Genomic DNA, 16,755 nt, shown 5'->3' with positions numbered 1-16,755 from the left:
GAGCATATTTATTTTTTGTCATCTTCCACACATCCACTTAATTTTGCAGAAACTAAACAAATTATTTTTTTAACGTTTTACTTTTTTGTTGTTTTCTGTGTATTTCCGGCGTTAAAGGCCGGCGGGAGCGATTGCGATGAACTTTGTCACCCACATTTATCAACGCCGATAATAAACCTTTGGAGTTTGTTGATAAAATCTCATTAAGAGCATCAAATATGTCCTTATCGCTTTTATTCTAGCTTCTCCCTCCCTCTTTCAACACCTTGTTTATGCTCTATTTGTTAAGTTGAAAGAAGTGCTCACTAACACACAATTCCACACATTTGTCCAAAATATTAGACAAATATGGGCCCTTGTGACTATAGAAAGGGTATTTTGATCTCAGGGTCAGCTTAAAAATGTTGTCATGTCATTATCCAAGCCACTTATCCTCACAAGGTTTGCAGAAAAACTGGACCCTATCCGAGCTAGCTTCAGGCGAAAGGCGGACTACACCCTGAACTGGTCGCCAGTCAGTCACAGGGCAGATATCGACAGCATCACTGAGCAGGAATCGATCCCACGCTGCCCGCACCAAAGGCGGGCGTGTGTGCCACTGCACCATCAGTGACCTGTCATCATCCAAGCCACTTATCCTCACAAGGGTTGCGGAAAAACTGGAGCCTATCCCAGCTAGCTTCAGGCGAAAGGCGGACTACACCCTGAACTGGTCGCCAGTCAGTCACAGGGCAGATATCGACACCATCACTGAGCGGGAATCGATCCCAAGCTGGAAGGGCAGCCATGTGTACCACTACACTATCATATATATGATAAATGTGAAAATATTAAATTCACAGTTTGTGAAATTAATTCATTAAAATAAAATGGTTCTTCCTTTCGTGCATAATCATATATCAATGTATGATTAGATAGATAGATAGATAGATAGATAGATAGATAGATAGATAGATAGATAGATAGATAGATAGATAGATAGATAGATAGATAGATAGATAGATAGATAGATAGATGGATAGATAGATAGATAGATAGATCATTTTATCAAAACAAAAGATTTCATTTCGATATCTCTGTCCTCGCGCTGTTCCTAATATTTTGCTGACCCCTCATTAGCTACACCTGAGGGTAACCAAAATCATAAACCCGCAGTTAAATTAATGGCTCTCAATCTTAAATTAGCATTGATAAAATATGAGAAATAGTTCAGGCTCCTCCTATCTAGCATCACCTATGGTGGTGGGGGTGGGCTGCAATTTGGCGTGGGGAGGGGAGGGGGGGGGCGCGTCGCCATTTAAGCCATGTGACATGACGTGGCTTGTAGTGCGAGGACGACAATGAGTAGATCTTCCTCGGGTATCGCCCAGGCGTTCCGCCTAACGCTCGCCCTGACCGTCACCAAGGCCAGCGAGGGTCCGGGCGCCAGTCGGGGTCCCGGCTCGACCCCTCCCGGCCAGAAGCTGCTGATCGGTTTCCAGGCTCCTCGGAACATGTCGTTCCCCTTCGGCGCCCAGCGACTGGGCTCCGCCATCCAGATCGCCGTGGACAAGGTGAACGGCAACCCCTCCTTCCTGGGCAACTACACCCTGGGCTTCGTCTACGTGGACACGGCCTGCAGCCCGAAGCTTTCCTTAGGGGGCTTCATTCAGCAGGTGTGGAGGGACAACGTGTCCGCCGTCTTTGGCCCAGCGTGTCCCGAAGAAGCTGAGGTACGGCTTTTAGGACATTGCGTGCGGTTTTAATATTTCTATTGTGCAAGGTGGCAGTTACGATAAGTGCGGTGTGAATTTTTCTTTTGGCTCAGAGGAACTTACAGTATCTCGTGGAAAAACACGGCAAAAGAAGTATTTGCATTATCTACATGTATTTGTTTTGCGCGTAGGTGACGGGTCTGATCGCATCCACGTGGAGCATCCCCATGTTCGGCTTCGTGGGCCAGTCGTCCAAGATGGACGACGCCGCCGTGTACGACTCGTACGTCAACGTGGTGCCGCCGCTCAAGCGGAGCTCCGAGGTGCTGGCGAAGACCTTGGAGTTCTTCGGGTGGACGCACGTGGCCATGATCGGAGGCGGTCTGGACTCCAACACGTGGGACAAAGTGGACGCGCTGTGGAAAACGGTGGCGACGTCGCTGAGGTCACGGTTCAAGTTGACGGCGGCCGTCAAATTCGACACCAGCGATCCGCGTCTGGTTCGCCGCAACATCAAGTACATCGCCACCGTGGCCAGAGGCGAGTTTAGCTTTTTTCATACTGTACATCAATATTGTTTTCTTTATGCGATTTAAAACAAAATAAAATCAAAAAGATTTAATGGCACGGGTTAACGTCCTGATGTAAATAAGTCCATGTGGGGTTCAGTGATCGTGGTCCTGACCAACAAGGAGGACTCTCTGACGCTGCTGCTGGAGGCCGAGCGGCAGGGCCTGATGGGCGGCGACTATGTTTTCTTCCTGCTGCAACATTTTGAGGTCAGTGGCGGCGTGGTGAGTAAAACGCGCACAAAAACATCACACTCATAAAGCGCCGCAAGGTTTTTGCTGAGAACTAACCGAGGTCTATAAACGGATTCAGGCGAATTACCATTTTTTACATGAACTATCGGCAAATTTCATAACGCTCTGCGAGATGAATAGCGTTTTGACGTTTTCCATTGAGCAGGACAACGTGTGGAAATACTCAATGGACGGCCAAATTAACCGAGCGGCCCTCCGAGCCTTTGACATGACCTTCATCATCGGCCAGAAGTCGTACGACGGCTACGACTACTACGACTTCTTTGAGCAGGTGTACGAAAGACTCCGAGGACCCCCGTTCCACAGCAACCTGACCTCCGAGAGAGAGGTAAGAAAAAAACAAATCAGGACAAGGTAAAGGAACTTTTGATGGCTTCTCATTTCAGGTCAGCACCTACTCGGCCTACTTGCACGACGCTGTGCTGCTCTACGCCATGGCCTTGAAGGAGGTCCTGAAAGACGGCCAAGACCCTCGCGACGGACGTCGGGTTCTGCAGAAACTGAAGAACAAAAATGACCTGCGCTTCTACGGTAAGCGAAGGGACGTGTCGCGTTTCCAGCTTCAAACGCCGACTCAGTGAACGAGGCTCGTTCGGCAGGAGCTTCCGGACTGGTCCACTTTGACGAGGACGGGCAGCGAAACCTGGACTATTCCATTTACGACCTGCAGTACAGCAGGGATGACGCCGCGTTTGTCCCGGTCCTTCATTTTGACAGCCACAGCAAAAGCATCCGGTAACAAGCAAGACACCACAGAAGAAGAATTTCCCAAAACCTGGAGTTCAACCAGAATATCCTGAGAAAAAAAAAAAATCAAAAATAATTTGCAGTCCTACCAAAATGTTATCAGAAAATGTACGCCATAAAAGTCTTAACAAAACTTGCCAATCCACACATTTGAAGAAAAATGACTCAAGCAAGATATTAGAAAATTGTGCTTCAAAATTTTGTTGGAAATTGGATTTAAGTCTGTCATTCTGGATTTCAGGCCGACCCCCATGTTCGCCGCAGTGACCTGGCCCAAAGGGAGGCCCCCGTCCGACAACCCCGAATGCGGCTTCAACAACGAGCTGTGCGAATGGCTGAGTAACGGTACGCTCAGCCATCTTGCATCTGTCGGGGGCTCTCAAACGGGGGACTTTGAGAATTTATTCCACATTCGTGATATCAAGCTACTAGTACACTCTTTGATCTCACTACGAAGACAATTCAGTGCACGAGTTTCTTTTTCCATTTTCCCCTACAGTACTGTATAACGTCTACATGCAAGTAGGACAACTTTAGCAGACTAGTACTGTCGTGCAACTTTGAGTGACTAGTAGGAAAACATCTTACTCGTGACTCAACACCGTACAATAAGTGATATCAGCATGTTTCCAGTAGTACTACTAAAGCACAAGGTGTGAACTAGTACAATTTTCATGTACTAGTGCAGGCGTACAACTTTGAGTGACTAGTAGGAAAATATTTTCCGAGTGAGTCAACACCGTGCACTAACTGATATCAGCACGTTTCTAGTAGTACTACTAAAGCACAAGGTGTGAACTCGTACAATTTTCATGGACTCGTGCAGGCGTACATGCAACTAGTAGAATTTATTCAACATTTGTGATATCTAGCTACTAGTACACTCTTTGATCTCACTTCTTGGACAATTCAGTGCACTAGTAGAACTACTAGTATTTTCGTTTTCCAATTTCCCCTGCAGTACTGTATAACGTTTACATACAAGTAGGGCAACTTTGACAGACTAGTAGGAAAACATCTTACTAGTGACTCAACACCGTACACTAACTGATATCAGCACGTTTCTAGTAGTACTACTAAAGCACAAGGTGTGAACTCGTACAATTTTCATGGACTCGTGCAGGCATACGTGCAACTAGTAGAATTTATTCAACATTTGTGATATCTAGCTACTAGTAACTCTTTGATCTCACTTCTTGGACAATTCAGTGCACTAGTAGAACTACTAGTATTTTCGTTTTCCACTTTCCCCTGCAGTACTGTATAACGTTTACATACAAGTAGGGCAACTTTGACAGACTAGTAGGAAAACATCTTACTAGTGACTCAACACCGTACACTAAATGATATCAGCACGTTTCTAGTAGTACTACTAAAGCACAAGGTGTGAACTCGTACAATTTTCATGGACTCGTGCAGGCGTACATGCAACTAGTAGAATTTATTCAACATTTGTGATATCTAGCTACTAGTACACTCTTTGATCTCACTTCTTGGACAATTCAGTGCACTAGTAGAACTACTAGTATTTTCGTTTTCCACTTTCCCCTGCAGTACTGTATAACGTTTACATACAAGTAGGGCAACTTTGACAGACTAGTAGGAAAACATCTTACTAGTGACTCAACACCGTACACTAAATGATATCAGCATGTTTCTAGTAGTACTACTAAAGCACAAGGTGTGAACTCGTACAATTTTCATGGACTAGTGCAGGCGTACATGCAACTAGTAGGATATTTCTGGATTGTGTGTGACAATTCTGCAGACCACCATGACAAATCCATGTTACTAGTGAAAGTGCGCAAGTTGAGAGGCTCCGGTGTATGCGATGAGGCGACTTGATACTTTCCTTCCTTCCTTCACGTCAGACGTCGTCCTGCTGGCTCTCCTGGTCAGCTTCCCCGTCATCGGCGTGTTGGCCGTGCTGGGCATCGGCGTCCTGGTGCTGCAGAAGCTGCGCCTCCAGAGCAGCCTGGAGGACTCGCGCTGGTGGCTCATCGACTACGGCGACATCACAATCATCAGGGAGACGTCGGTACGACCCTTCGTAGGACCGCCGACGTGGTACGATCCGATTTTGTGCGCTCCTCGCGCAGCACGTGCAGAACCTGTCGCTGAGCACCGCCGGGAGTCGGAGCGGCAGCGGAGGTTCGTACTCCACCTTGTCCACCACCAGCTTCGCCTTCAGGGACAAAATGGGCAAAGAGCACATCTACGCCACCATTGGCCTCTACCAGGTAAATCACACAATGCGCATCGGGATGGAATAATATAAAAAAAAAAAAAATTGGAAAAACATTTCAAAAACAATCCAGGGTGTACAACACCTCTCCTCAAGTCAATGGTGTAGTGGTACACACGCCTGACTTTGGTGCAGAGAGCGTGGGATCGATTTCCGCTCGTTAGTGTAGTCGATATTTGCCCCGCGACTGACTGGCGACCAGTTCGGGGTGTAGTCTGCCTTTCTGGCTCTCCCGTGACTCTTGTGAGGATAAGCAGTTTGGGTAATCGACGGCTGGAAATTTTCATAATAGCTAATGTTTATCAGTGCTGTCAAATAAAGAATGATTGTGTAAATAAATACATTTAAATTGATAGTTGCCTTTAAGAGAGGCCATTTTCTGTTTGTAAAAATATATCATAAATAAAAATCACAATACTGTATACATTTGAAAGTACTTAATGCATGTATTGAGTACATTTACTATTATTACTGTTATTACTTGCTACATAATACTCTCTGTTTTTGTGGTAGGCCATTTTTGTGAATTCTACATTGAAATAGATTAAATAGATTTGTTTTTGTGTTTATTACAGAAATGTGGTCGGTCTAATATGAAAACTAGTACAGTTTAGTTTTTAGGTAAGGCCCTTTGCTGTATTGAAAACAAATATTTTCATATTCCTTTAACTGAATGTGATTACGTTTGTACATATTTAAATGTATTTTTGGGAAGTTCTTTTCTGTTCCCCGTGATCAAAGCAAGGTCCAAATTAAACGAGGGCTCAGGTGCGGAAAACAAAACTTGAAGAAACCCAACCCAGAAGAGTGAAAGTTGAAACTAACGCCGCCATTTTCTTCACTTTTCACTTCCTGCGGGTGTCCCGATGCTTTTGTCGCTCACTCTTGACTTTTGTAAACGGCCGCAGGGGAATTACGTGGCCATCAAGTACATCAAGAAGGACGTCCGCGAGAACCTCCAGAGGGCCTCCGTCCTCGCCGAGTTCAACGTGGTAACGTTCTCCGGCGGCCTTCGGCGTGTCGCTTGCGGCCCGTTGCTAAATGGCGTCCGCCTCCACCGGGACAGATGAAAGAGATGAAGCACGAGAACCTGTTGCAGTTCTTCGGCGCATGTGTGGAGCCGCCCAACGTGTGTCTGGTGACGCAGTACTGCAGGAAGGGCAGCCTGAAGGTGAATGTGGCGCGCTACTAGCAAAATATGGCAATTCCGGGCCGACAGAGCGCACCTGGTTACAAGCCTCAGTACACCGAAAGAGTATAACGCTAGCACGCCGCTAGCATTAGTGTGAGGCTAGCATTAAACCATTTCTCTGTACCGAGGCTAATAACCAGGTGTGGTAATGCTAGCACGACGCTAACGCTAGTGCCGCGCTAACACTAGCATCATGCTAACACTAGCTAACACATCACCTCATAAACCGCAGGGTTGAAATTACGGTACACAATTGTAGTGTTGCCGTTGTGGTTTTGCAGGATGTTTTGAAGGCTTCCGACGTGGAGCTGGACGAGATGTTCAAGCTTTCCTTCGCTTACGACATTGTCAACGTAGGTGTTATGAGAAGAACCGCCCCCACCCCCGTCACCGACGTGACGTATGTTACCTCCCACAGGGAATGGACTTCATCCACAAGAGCAAGCTCAAGTTCCACGGCAACCTGAAGACCAGCACCTGCATGGTGGACACTCGGTTGCAGGTCAAACTATCCGGGTTCGGACTCTGGGAGTTTAAGTACGGCACTAAAGGGAACAGTCACCTGCCAGGAACTCCCAAATATGAAGGTCAGAAGATTTATTTTTTTTTTAAATCAAGAGTTAATAAAACTTAACGCAGGAAGTCACACCTTAAATTTTTCCGAAAGCCAAAAAAAAAATTGGTAGGCAGGCGTGTCTACCATGAGTAGACCCAGAAGAAAAATCTCAAGAAATCACGCCAGAAAAGATAGAAAATGTGCCATTTTGTTTTGAAGGACCCATTCTAAGGTCAATTTTTGCTATTTCCAAGGTTTCTATGAATTTGGGTAAAATTTTGAAGTGACCATTCCCAAAAGACCGTCGTCTACTATTTTTGGTGCTGGCAGCTAATTTAGATGATTTTAACCTTTTTTTAATCCCCCTCGAGACTCATCTGTGACCAAATTGGAACCACATATACTAAACAGATGGGCGACCCTCATTTAAATTTTTGTCGCTGCATTTTTGTCGATGACTTGCCGCAAAAGCAAAAACTCAATAACTCAACCACAAGAATGTTTCAAAAATTCCGTCCGCAGCCGGTTTTGCCGAGCAACATAAAATTTGGTTGACATTCCTGCTGAGTAGAGGTACAAAAAGAATTTCAGGAATGTTTGTCTAAAAAGTCACAGAAAGTCGTCCATTTTGCCTCGCAGTGGCCAGTTTAGGCACATTTTGGCCATTTCCAGGAGTCCTGGGAAAAAAAAACTCCTTGAGATTTTCTCTGACTGCAACCAAACTGGATCCACATTACACGGACGGCTGGCGCTAAATCACCAAACGTTTGGCTTGTGACATTTCAGGGTTGTTCTGGACAGCTCCGGAGCTTTTGAGACAAGTCAACGCCGTGATCGCTGGGACCCCCAAAGGCGACATCTACAGCTTTGCCATCATCCTGTGGGAGCTCATGTACAACTCCAAGAGCGGCCCGTACCACGAGTTCGACATGGAGCCCAAAGGTTGCCATGACAACATGTCAGCATCATTTCAATAAAACGTCCAACGACAATCATCAATTTTACTGCAGAGATCATCACGAGGCTGCGGGGGCCCTTCCGCGGCGAGCCCCTCAGACCGGCCCTGTCCGACCTGTGCCACGAAAGCATCAACTCGCTGCTCAGGGTCTGTTGGAACGAAAACCCGGACCACCGACCGCCGTTTAGGTCCATTCTTAGACAACTGAAGGAAGCCAGTCCAGAAAGGTCCCACTATTGTTTTTTTGTCCGCTATCTTTTCCTGCAAACATCACCTCAACAGATTTTTCCCATCCGTGCCGTAGCCATGCAAACATTCTGGACAACATGGTGGAGAAACTCGAAAAATACGCCAATCACCTGGAGGAGGTGGTGGAGGAGAGAACCAATCAACTGGTCGCCGAGAAGTCTCGCGCAGACAAGCTTCTCTCCAGCATGTTGCCGAGGTAACCGCGGAGACACAACGCACTCGCGAGTCTCCCCCTGACAATGACTCGTCGACCCACAGGTACATCGCCGACGAACTGATGGCGGGGAAGTCGGTGGAGCCTCGCAGCTACGACATGGTGAGCATCTTCTTCTCTGACATCGTGGGCTTCACCTCCATGTGCGCCATCAGCTCAGCCATGGAGGTGGTCATGTTCCTCAATGACCTCTACAGCCTCTTTGATGACATCATCAGGATGTATGACGTCTACAAGGTACGTGGAGACCAAAAAACTGGATGGTTAGACAGGCACAGATGACAAAAATGTGCACACCGTGTTCTTAAGTAGAAATAGAGTCTAAGTGTTTTGTATGGTACTTCCCACCATTGGCAATGGGTCACTGTTGACGATGGCGTTTTCTACAGTCAAGAAAATAAGTATTTGAACACCTAAGAAAACCAATGCTAATATTTGGTACAGTAGCCTTTGTTTGCAATTCCAGAGGTCAAACGTTTCCTGTACTTGTTCACCAGGTTTGCACACACTGCAGGAGGGATTTTGGCCCACTCCTCCACACAGATCTTCTCTAGATCAGACAGGCTTCTGGGCTGTCGCTGAGAAACACAGAGTTTCACCTCCCTCATTAAGATTTTCTATTGGGTTTAGGTCTGGAGACTGTCTAGGCCACACCGGAACCTTGATATGCTTCTTACGGACCCACTCCTTGGTTTTCCTGGCTCTGTGCTTTGGGTCATTGTCATGTCGAAAGACCCAGCCTTGACCCATCTTCAATGCTCTGACTGAGGGAAAGAGGTTGTTCCCCAAAATCTCACAAAACATGGCAGCGGTCATCCTCTCCTTAATACAGTGCAGTCATCCTGTTCCATGTGCAGAAAAAACACCCCCAAAGCATGATGCCACAACCCCCATGCTTCACAGTAGGGATGGTGTTCTTGGGATGGAACACATCATTCGTCTTCCTCCAAACACGACGAGTGGAATTATGACCAAAAAGTTCCATTTTGGTCTCATCTGACCAAAAAAACTTTCTCCTATGACTCCTCTGTATCGTCCAAATTCAAAATTTTACCTGATAGACAGGTGTTCAAATACTTATTTGGAGCTGTATCACACAAATACATTGTTAAAAATTCATACATTGTGATTTCTGGATCTCTCTCACAGTGAACATGCACCTACGATGAAAATTTCAGACCCCTCCATGATTTCTAAGTGTGAGAAATTGCAATATAGCAGGGTGTTCAAATACTTATTTTCTTCACTGTAGGTGGAGACCATCGGTGACGCCTATATGGTGGCCAGCGGTCTGCCCATCACCAACGGCCAACAGCACGCCGTGGAGATCGCCACCCTGGCTCTCCACTTTCTGAGCGCCATCAAGCGCTTCCGCATCCGCCACATGCCCACCCAGAGCTGGCCATCCGCATCGGCGTCCACTCGGGTGAGCGCTAACACGAAAAAGACACAGAATCAAAAACGTTTCAAAACGTCTGTGTGAAGATGGCGGCGGTGGCGTTTTTGTCGGGGCAGGTCCTGTAGTGGCCGGCGTGGTCGGGAGCACAATGCCTCGCTACTGTTTGTTCGGCGACACGGTCAACATGGCGTCTCGCATGGAGAGCAACAGCTTACGTGAGACACCCCGCAAAAACCTAACGATCTCCTTTTTAAATATCGGAATAAGAATACCTGTATTGCTTTTCTATATTGCATTAAAAAAAATGGTTAAAAGATTTTGCCGCCGCACCCCACTCACAATGACCGAAAAAATAAATGTTCGGGAGTTTAAACCCATGTCAGACAAAATCTCTCAAATAAAATTGACATTAAATTGGCTACTTTAAAGAAAAACAGAAAATCCATTACGTCAATTTTGCCTTGGATTCTTGAGGTATTATTGTGGGTCGATACATGTTGCAAATTCCAACCAAATTTTATGTTGGTAAGTGAAAATGGCTTCATGGGAAGACGTTTTAAAGCATTCTCAGGAACATTGGAAATGGCCATATTAGCCTGAATTTTCAAAACATTTCAAGGACCTCTGCAAATTCCCAAAAGTCCACTTTAAACCCAAAATGGCAGACTTCCTATATTTCTTCCCAAGACTTATCTTAACTTATCTTAACTTTCAACAAGGACAGTGCTGGTGCGCGGATAAACTCACAGCCCACCGTCATATTTTCTCTGCTGTTTGGTCAGCCTTGAAAATTCACATTTCTCAGAGCACCGCCGACATTCTGGTCCAGATGGGATCGTTCGAGCTGGAGGAACGAGGAGAAATCGAAATGAAGGTGACTTGCGCACGTGTGTGTGCGTCACGAGCGTGAGCAAACGTTCTCGCCAATACGTGTGTGTCAGGGTAAAGGTTACCATAAGACCTACTGGCTGTTGAGCAAACAGGCTTTCAACCCTCCTTTACCGGCTCCTCACAGCCCTGCACGGACGGATTCGTGCCTCCAGCTGCCAAAAGAGGTACACTCTGGACCCATCCGCACACTCGTCTTCTTCTTCTTCATGTCATGTTTCTAATTTTTTTTTTTTTTTTTTTAGAAAATGGGCACGTGCAGACCTGCGGATAAATGGGCCGCAAAGCCTGCTGGCGAGGACGCCGCCGTGCCTTTGGTTGACGTTTAGGTTACCCGGGAAAACAAAATAAAATTTGCGTCGTTTTATTTTGTATTTATTGATACATTCTAAGTGGACCTCGCTCTGAACAAAAGGCACAAGAATCCATTTTGGGGATTTTTAATTCTTTACGTGCAAGTGAAATAACACACATGAGATTATCAGTTCACAATTGATCCTACCAAGCCTAATTCAGTAAATCAATCATAATTATTAATTGAGCAGATTCCTGGATGAATTTAGATGATATCACATCAAATAATAAAAATAAATGAAGCCTCTTGTAGGGAGTGCATACAGCTACGTACGCTAAAGTAAACAATATTTATTATACTTGTACTAAGCGCCGAGTCGCCTACCATAGATAGTTTTTCATTGACGTCACGCCGACCACGTGTTTTTGTTTACAATGCCATTTTGTACGGCAAGATCGTGTGTACACATCATGGCTAAGAAGCGATAGGTGTATGCTATAATGATCTTTTATCTTGAAAGTCCTTTGACAAACGAACACTGTATAACCAGAGGCGATTGAGGCACTCGTGCTGAAGTGAGGAATAAAGAAAGAAACTCGAGCGCAAGCAACGTCTCGTAATTATCAGATTGAGCTATAGTACTGCTCGTATATAGCAAGTGTGATGTGATTGTGTCGACGTCAGCCGCGACGAAACAGGACGATAAGGAAGTGAGCTAGAGAGGTTGGCGGCTGGGGGAGCGAAATAAATATCATCCACGTTAAAAAGTACAGTCGGACTCATGTCTACATTATTCAATAACATGACAGCAAGATCATAACATGGTGTCAGAGTGATGGCAGTATAACTACGGAGTCACGGGGGGAAGAAAAAAATTGGACAAAGACGACGACTCACCCAATTTACCAGATGCGTGGCGGAGATTCAAGCAACACGCTGAACTCAAGTTCACGGGACCGCTTAAAAACAGAGCTGAAGAGGAAAAGTGGAGTTTCCTCCTGCTTTGGAACGGAGATAAAGGACGGGATGCCGGCAATACGTGGACACGGACCGGAGATGAAGATAAGTTGCTAAAAATTTACTACGAAAAATTCTCCGATTACCCCACTCCGAAAGCAAACCCCATATTTGCTTGATATAAGTTTCATGCGTGAGTCATGTGACCACTTTGCGACAGAACTCGAGCTGTTGCTGAGAGACTGTAACTACCCAAACAGCAATGAGATGGTCAGAGACCGCATAGTTTTCGCTACCAACTCAGCGAGTGTACGCGAAAAGTTACTCAGCCAGGGGCCACGAGTTAGCAAAAGTGCAGCTAAAGGCTAAGGCTAGCTATGGCTAGCGACAGCCACGAGGTTCGCGTTATCCATCGCAAACCTGGAAAACAAAGTTTCTCTGCGGGTGCTAGAAGACATATTGACACCCCAAAGTCCTCCGTAAAGATATGTAAAAAGTGTGGAGAATACCACAGTAAATTAGCTGAATTCCCCAAAAAAAAGGTAAACAATGCCTGAAGCGTCAGACCACTTTTTCTGTCTGTTCTTACAACCATACGTCACACAATGATGAAAAGGCCGTAAGACGCTTATAAGCAAGCCAATATTCACAAAAGGATCACTAAAAAACGCGAGTTGTATTGTAGTTTTGCCGTAAACAAAAGTCATGTGACTCATGATGTCACGTGGAAAGTATCTATGACTACATGGCTCATCAATAAAGTATCGGCCATATTTAATTTTAAGTGTGCACTCCCTCCAAGTATAGTACATTTGGATGTGCGTTCACTGATTGGTTGTGCAAGTACGACCGCACGTGATGATGAAGATGAGCAGCAGGCGGGGCAGTGAGGCTCCTGGGACGACAAACACACACAAGTACACAATCACAACACACACACACTTCACGCCATAGTGGTGATACGTGCATTTACAGTACCTATGATGTGTCCTGTACTGGAGGATCCATTAGCTGTGAAAGATAATTTCTATGATTTGCCATAAACTGAAGCATAAAAGTCAGTTCATTTTTCCCATGAGCGGTGTCAGAAATGCTCCGTATCGTACCTTTGACGTGAAATTCAGCAGTCAGGACGCCGCCATGTGGCTCCGCCTTCAATGCCAGTCTCCTGGCTGAGCAAGGACTCTTCAAGGGGGCAGCAAGTACAGCGTTAAGGTTCCCCTTCCTATCTCGGTGACCTGAGATGTTCCGACTCACCGGCTGACAGCTGAGCCGTTCGCCGTCGCACACGTGGACCTCGCAGTGGAGCCACACGGTGGATGCCTTCTCGTGGCCGCGGAAGCGGAACGAGTTGAACTTGAAGGTGGAGCGGCTGTCTTTGGCGTTGTCAAATATGTTCACGGTGTCGTCGGATGGGCAGCTAGAGGGATGTGAATGAATTATGTATGCACACATAGCAAGAAAAAAAATATTGAAAAGGCATAAAAAACAAAATTATCAATTTTTTTGTTGCTAGACAGAATTCAATCATTTATTCTCCCAAAGCCTTTGCAACGTGAGACACATAGAGGGTATGAGACAATAAAACAACAAAGATAAATGTTTGTGCGGCCACTTGTTGCTAATCACGATTCATAGGGCACAACAATTTAATATAAAATTGCATATACTGTAGTCACGGGACTTGTGCTGTTACCTTGTCAACATGGGGAAAACGGGATCCAAAAACACATCAAATAAACATGTGCTGTTGCTAGGTAGAATTCGTGGGGCACAATCATTTCTGCCCCAACAATAAAAAATTACCACCGCTTGCCCGCTAGGCAGTTTCCTTGGGATCTGGGGTAGATGCCCAACGCCGTAGAGAAATGACAGAGTGACTTGACAGCAACAAAACACTGGTTGCTAAGCAAAATTTATGGGGCACAATCATTTCTGCCCCACAACCCAGTCACATTTTCAGATACAGGCATCACACTCTGCACTGTACTGTTCTAAGACTAGCGGTGACCTTGGCAACCAGGGGTTGAGAGCTCAAGATACAACGAAGAGAAAGATTTGCATGGTTGCTTCTTGCTAGGCTAAATCCATGGGGCATAATCATTTCTGCCCCTTAATGCCTGATGAAAAAAATTGCATAAAATCACACCAACAATTCTGCTAACGTTATAAACTTGGCGCACATACCTCCACTACCCTAAATAGCTAAGAAAGGACCAGGTGAGCTCACATGAACACGACAATTAGAAACGTTTGTGTGGTCGCTTGTTACTCGGCAGAATTCACAGGGCATGAACCATTTCTGTACCTGTTGATGATAAGGCTCCACCTCCTCCTGTCCGTGGAGTAGGGCGTGGGCGTGGCCCAGCAGTTGTCTATGACCACACGGAAGCGTCCGCTCAGCCCTTTGGCCTCCACGCCGACAAAAACCTCCGAGCCAATCTCGGAGGTGTCGATCACGTACGGCGCCTCTTTGGCGTACAGGAACTTGGCGTTCTGAGGGAAAGATATTCACGTCACGCCTGTGGAACCGTACCGACCTCCGTGATTTTTTCCAGGTGTGGCGAGACTCACGGTGAACACGCCCATGGATAGCTGTGACATGAAGGAGCCCAACGTGCCGTTGCTAACGTAGACAGTGGCCACTCTGGATAGAGCAGACTTTTGAGCCCAAACGCCACCATTACTCCCCAAGACCTGGACGAGGTGCCTACTGACCTCTGGCTGAAGACGGCGTTGTTGACCAGATAGACGGCTCGGTACACGCAGCTGAAGGTGTAGTTGACTGGCTGGTTCCTGAGCGTCAGCGACGTGTCGTTGGACACCACCGAATTGAAGAAGATATAGCGGGCGTCTTTCCCTGCAATGTACTGCCAGCAAATTGTGAAGAGACCACAAAATTTCAGGTTTCCATCGGTACAAATTTTAAAGGTACCAAAATATTGCTGCTGATCCGTACCCAACTGTGGTGTGTGCACCCCCGAGGCTCAACAGTGAATAACCCACGGTATGATATCATTGCCATATTTTATATGATACAAACGATAATGACAATGTCACAAAACAGTGGTTGTGCCACAATTACAATATTGTGGAAAAAAAACATTCACAATATCAACAACGCTAAAGAAAGTAAAATTAACCATAACACTCCTAAATCTAACCTATACTCCTCATGAGCTTAATTTTACATTTAATAATCGCAAACTGAACCAAACCGTAAACTTTCCGTTTTATAGTATGTGTGGAGACTAGGTGGAGCGCTACGGGATGTCATAGTGGGTTGCTGTTTGTCTTTTGTTGGTGGAGCAAAGTGGGTCAAGCAGCAGCGAGCCCCACCCCCACCCCCACCCCATAACGGTGTCATGGCGGCTGCACTGGGCTGATTTTGGCCACCGATGCAAAAGTCACGCTGGCGTCACGCAGCGATGCTCTGACCGCGCGGAGGAGGCGAGATATTTGGCAGTAGCCGCGGAAGAAGAAAAATGAAATGTTTGCACAACGTGGAAATGCAAAACTGTGTCGTCCAGATGGTGTCTGACTGACAAGCCTCAAACTGGACTCAGAACAACGAAGGCCATAAACCGAGGCACGATAGCGCGTCAGCACAGGTCCCGCGCGACTCACCTCTGACTGAGTGCCGCAGTACGAGTGGTTCTTGGGCGTCAGGTCGGGGATCGTGAAGCGGTAGTAACCGGAGCTGTGCACACCCGTGGAGCACACCCCGCCCAGGTGGAGCTGCTGCATCTCCCAGCCGTACGGACACTCGGGCACGTTGGCGATGATGGCGTTTGGGAAGCACGACACGATCACGTAATCTGAAATGTCACACAATGGCAATGTGCCACAAATACCTATTGAAGGTTACTAGTTTGTGTGAGAGTTAAAAGTCTCGTTACCTGCTTTCTGCGGAACACAGGTCCACGCCACAGGAAGTATAGCGAGGAGCAAAGCGGCGCTCATGATGCCACGCAGCACGTAAATTCAAATCCTTTGGGAACGACCGTTCACCTGTGCGCTGTCAGATGAGGTTCATGTCTGCCCCCCACCCCCAACCCGGGCTGGCGTTATATGTACGCTGGCAGGCGGAGGTGGTCCACATCCCCCACCCGAAGAGCCTCCTTTGTGGGCCCGCCGACAAAAAGCCTTCTGTGCTGCACGGACATTCTCTTTCAAATGACCGTCGTCTCTTGGGACAGACCTGATGGAAATGTGCCACTTGGTAGCAAAAACGACAGACAACGATTAGAGGCTTCTTCGACTTAATGAACAGCATGAAAAAAATTGCGTTCTGAGACATTCACTTTCATATTTTATTCTCATTCTGATTTAACCAGTGTATGAAAAGCTGATTCGTGCACCAACGTTGGTTTTGCCAACTTGTCATTCTTAAAGGGGAATTCCAGTGGTTTGCAATAACAATGTATCCAACGGTCATGTAATATGTATTCTATTTTGACAATGTGATGTTAAATCTTCTCTCATTTAATAGTGTTTTGAGAAGATTTTTAATCGACAATTACGAATTTTCAAGGAC

The 16,755-nt window shown here is 46.3% G+C and overlaps 2 protein-coding genes across 5 annotated transcripts; one reads left to right on the top strand and one right to left on the bottom strand.

The window, feature by feature from the left end:
- The first annotated feature begins 30 nt into the window (after positions 1-30).
- gucy2g (guanylate cyclase 2g) lies at positions 31-12,165 on the top strand. Its single transcript, XM_061809815.1, is given in 23 exon segments — positions 31-1,712; positions 1,886-2,234; positions 2,364-2,488; positions 2,664-2,846; positions 2,905-3,049; positions 3,118-3,253; positions 3,507-3,610; positions 5,137-5,303; positions 5,365-5,505; positions 6,419-6,502; positions 6,577-6,681; positions 6,984-7,055; positions 7,121-7,289; positions 8,045-8,200; positions 8,269-8,443; positions 8,521-8,661; positions 8,724-8,916; positions 9,932-10,073; positions 10,076-10,105; positions 10,195-10,293; positions 10,861-10,952; positions 11,020-11,133; positions 11,212-12,165. Coding segments are annotated over 23 exon segments (3,378 nt in total). The 5' UTR covers positions 31-1,340; the 3' UTR covers positions 11,296-12,165.
- Positions 12,166-13,008: 843 nt separating this feature from the next.
- Positions 13,009-16,683, bottom strand: tectb (tectorin beta). 4 transcript variants are annotated; one of them, XM_061809809.1, is made up of 9 exons: positions 16,118-16,683; positions 15,846-16,036; positions 14,937-15,088; positions 14,793-14,865; positions 14,527-14,714; positions 13,476-13,638; positions 13,325-13,403; positions 13,197-13,229; positions 13,009-13,113 (listed from the first exon to the last, which is right to left on the bottom strand). In XM_061809809.1, exons 1-9 carry the CDS (start codon positions 16,179-16,181, stop codon positions 13,043-13,045), a joined length of 1,014 nt encoding a protein of 337 aa, XP_061665793.1. In that variant the 5' UTR covers positions 16,182-16,683; the 3' UTR covers positions 13,009-13,042. The 4 variants fall into 4 exon arrangements, with proteins under 4 accessions (XP_061665793.1, XP_061665791.1, XP_061665792.1 ...); XM_061809807.1 differs by having other exon boundaries at positions 13,325-13,638; XM_061809808.1 differs by lacking the exon at positions 13,009-13,113 and having other exon boundaries at positions 13,153-13,403.
- Between the last annotated feature and the right edge of the window lie 72 nt (positions 16,684-16,755).

Source organism: Syngnathoides biaculeatus, chromosome 22 (genome assembly GCF_019802595.1).
Source record: "Syngnathoides biaculeatus isolate LvHL_M chromosome 22, ASM1980259v1, whole genome shotgun sequence".
Taxonomy (NCBI): Eukaryota; Metazoa; Chordata; class Actinopteri; order Syngnathiformes; family Syngnathidae; genus Syngnathoides; species Syngnathoides biaculeatus.
The sequence above is the reverse complement of the archived record's forward strand: the minus strand, read 5'-3'. Positions and strand labels throughout refer to the sequence as shown.

What these genes read in the sequence shown, in the direction of transcription:
- tectb (XM_061809806.1), bottom strand. Translation starts at nt 16,181, where the DNA reads ATGAGCGCCGCTTTGCTCCTCGCTATACTTCCTGTGGCGTGGACCTGT. An exon ending in AACGCCGTCTTCAGCCAGAG is followed by an intron (nt 14,866 to 14,936) that starts GTCAGTAGGCAC and finishes TGCTCTATCCAG; the next exon opens with AGTGGCCACTGTCTACGTTA. An exon ending in TATCCATGGGCGTGTTCACC is followed by an intron (nt 14,715 to 14,792) that starts GTGAGTCTCGCC and finishes TCTTTCCCTCAG; the next exon opens with AACGCCAAGTTCCTGTACGC.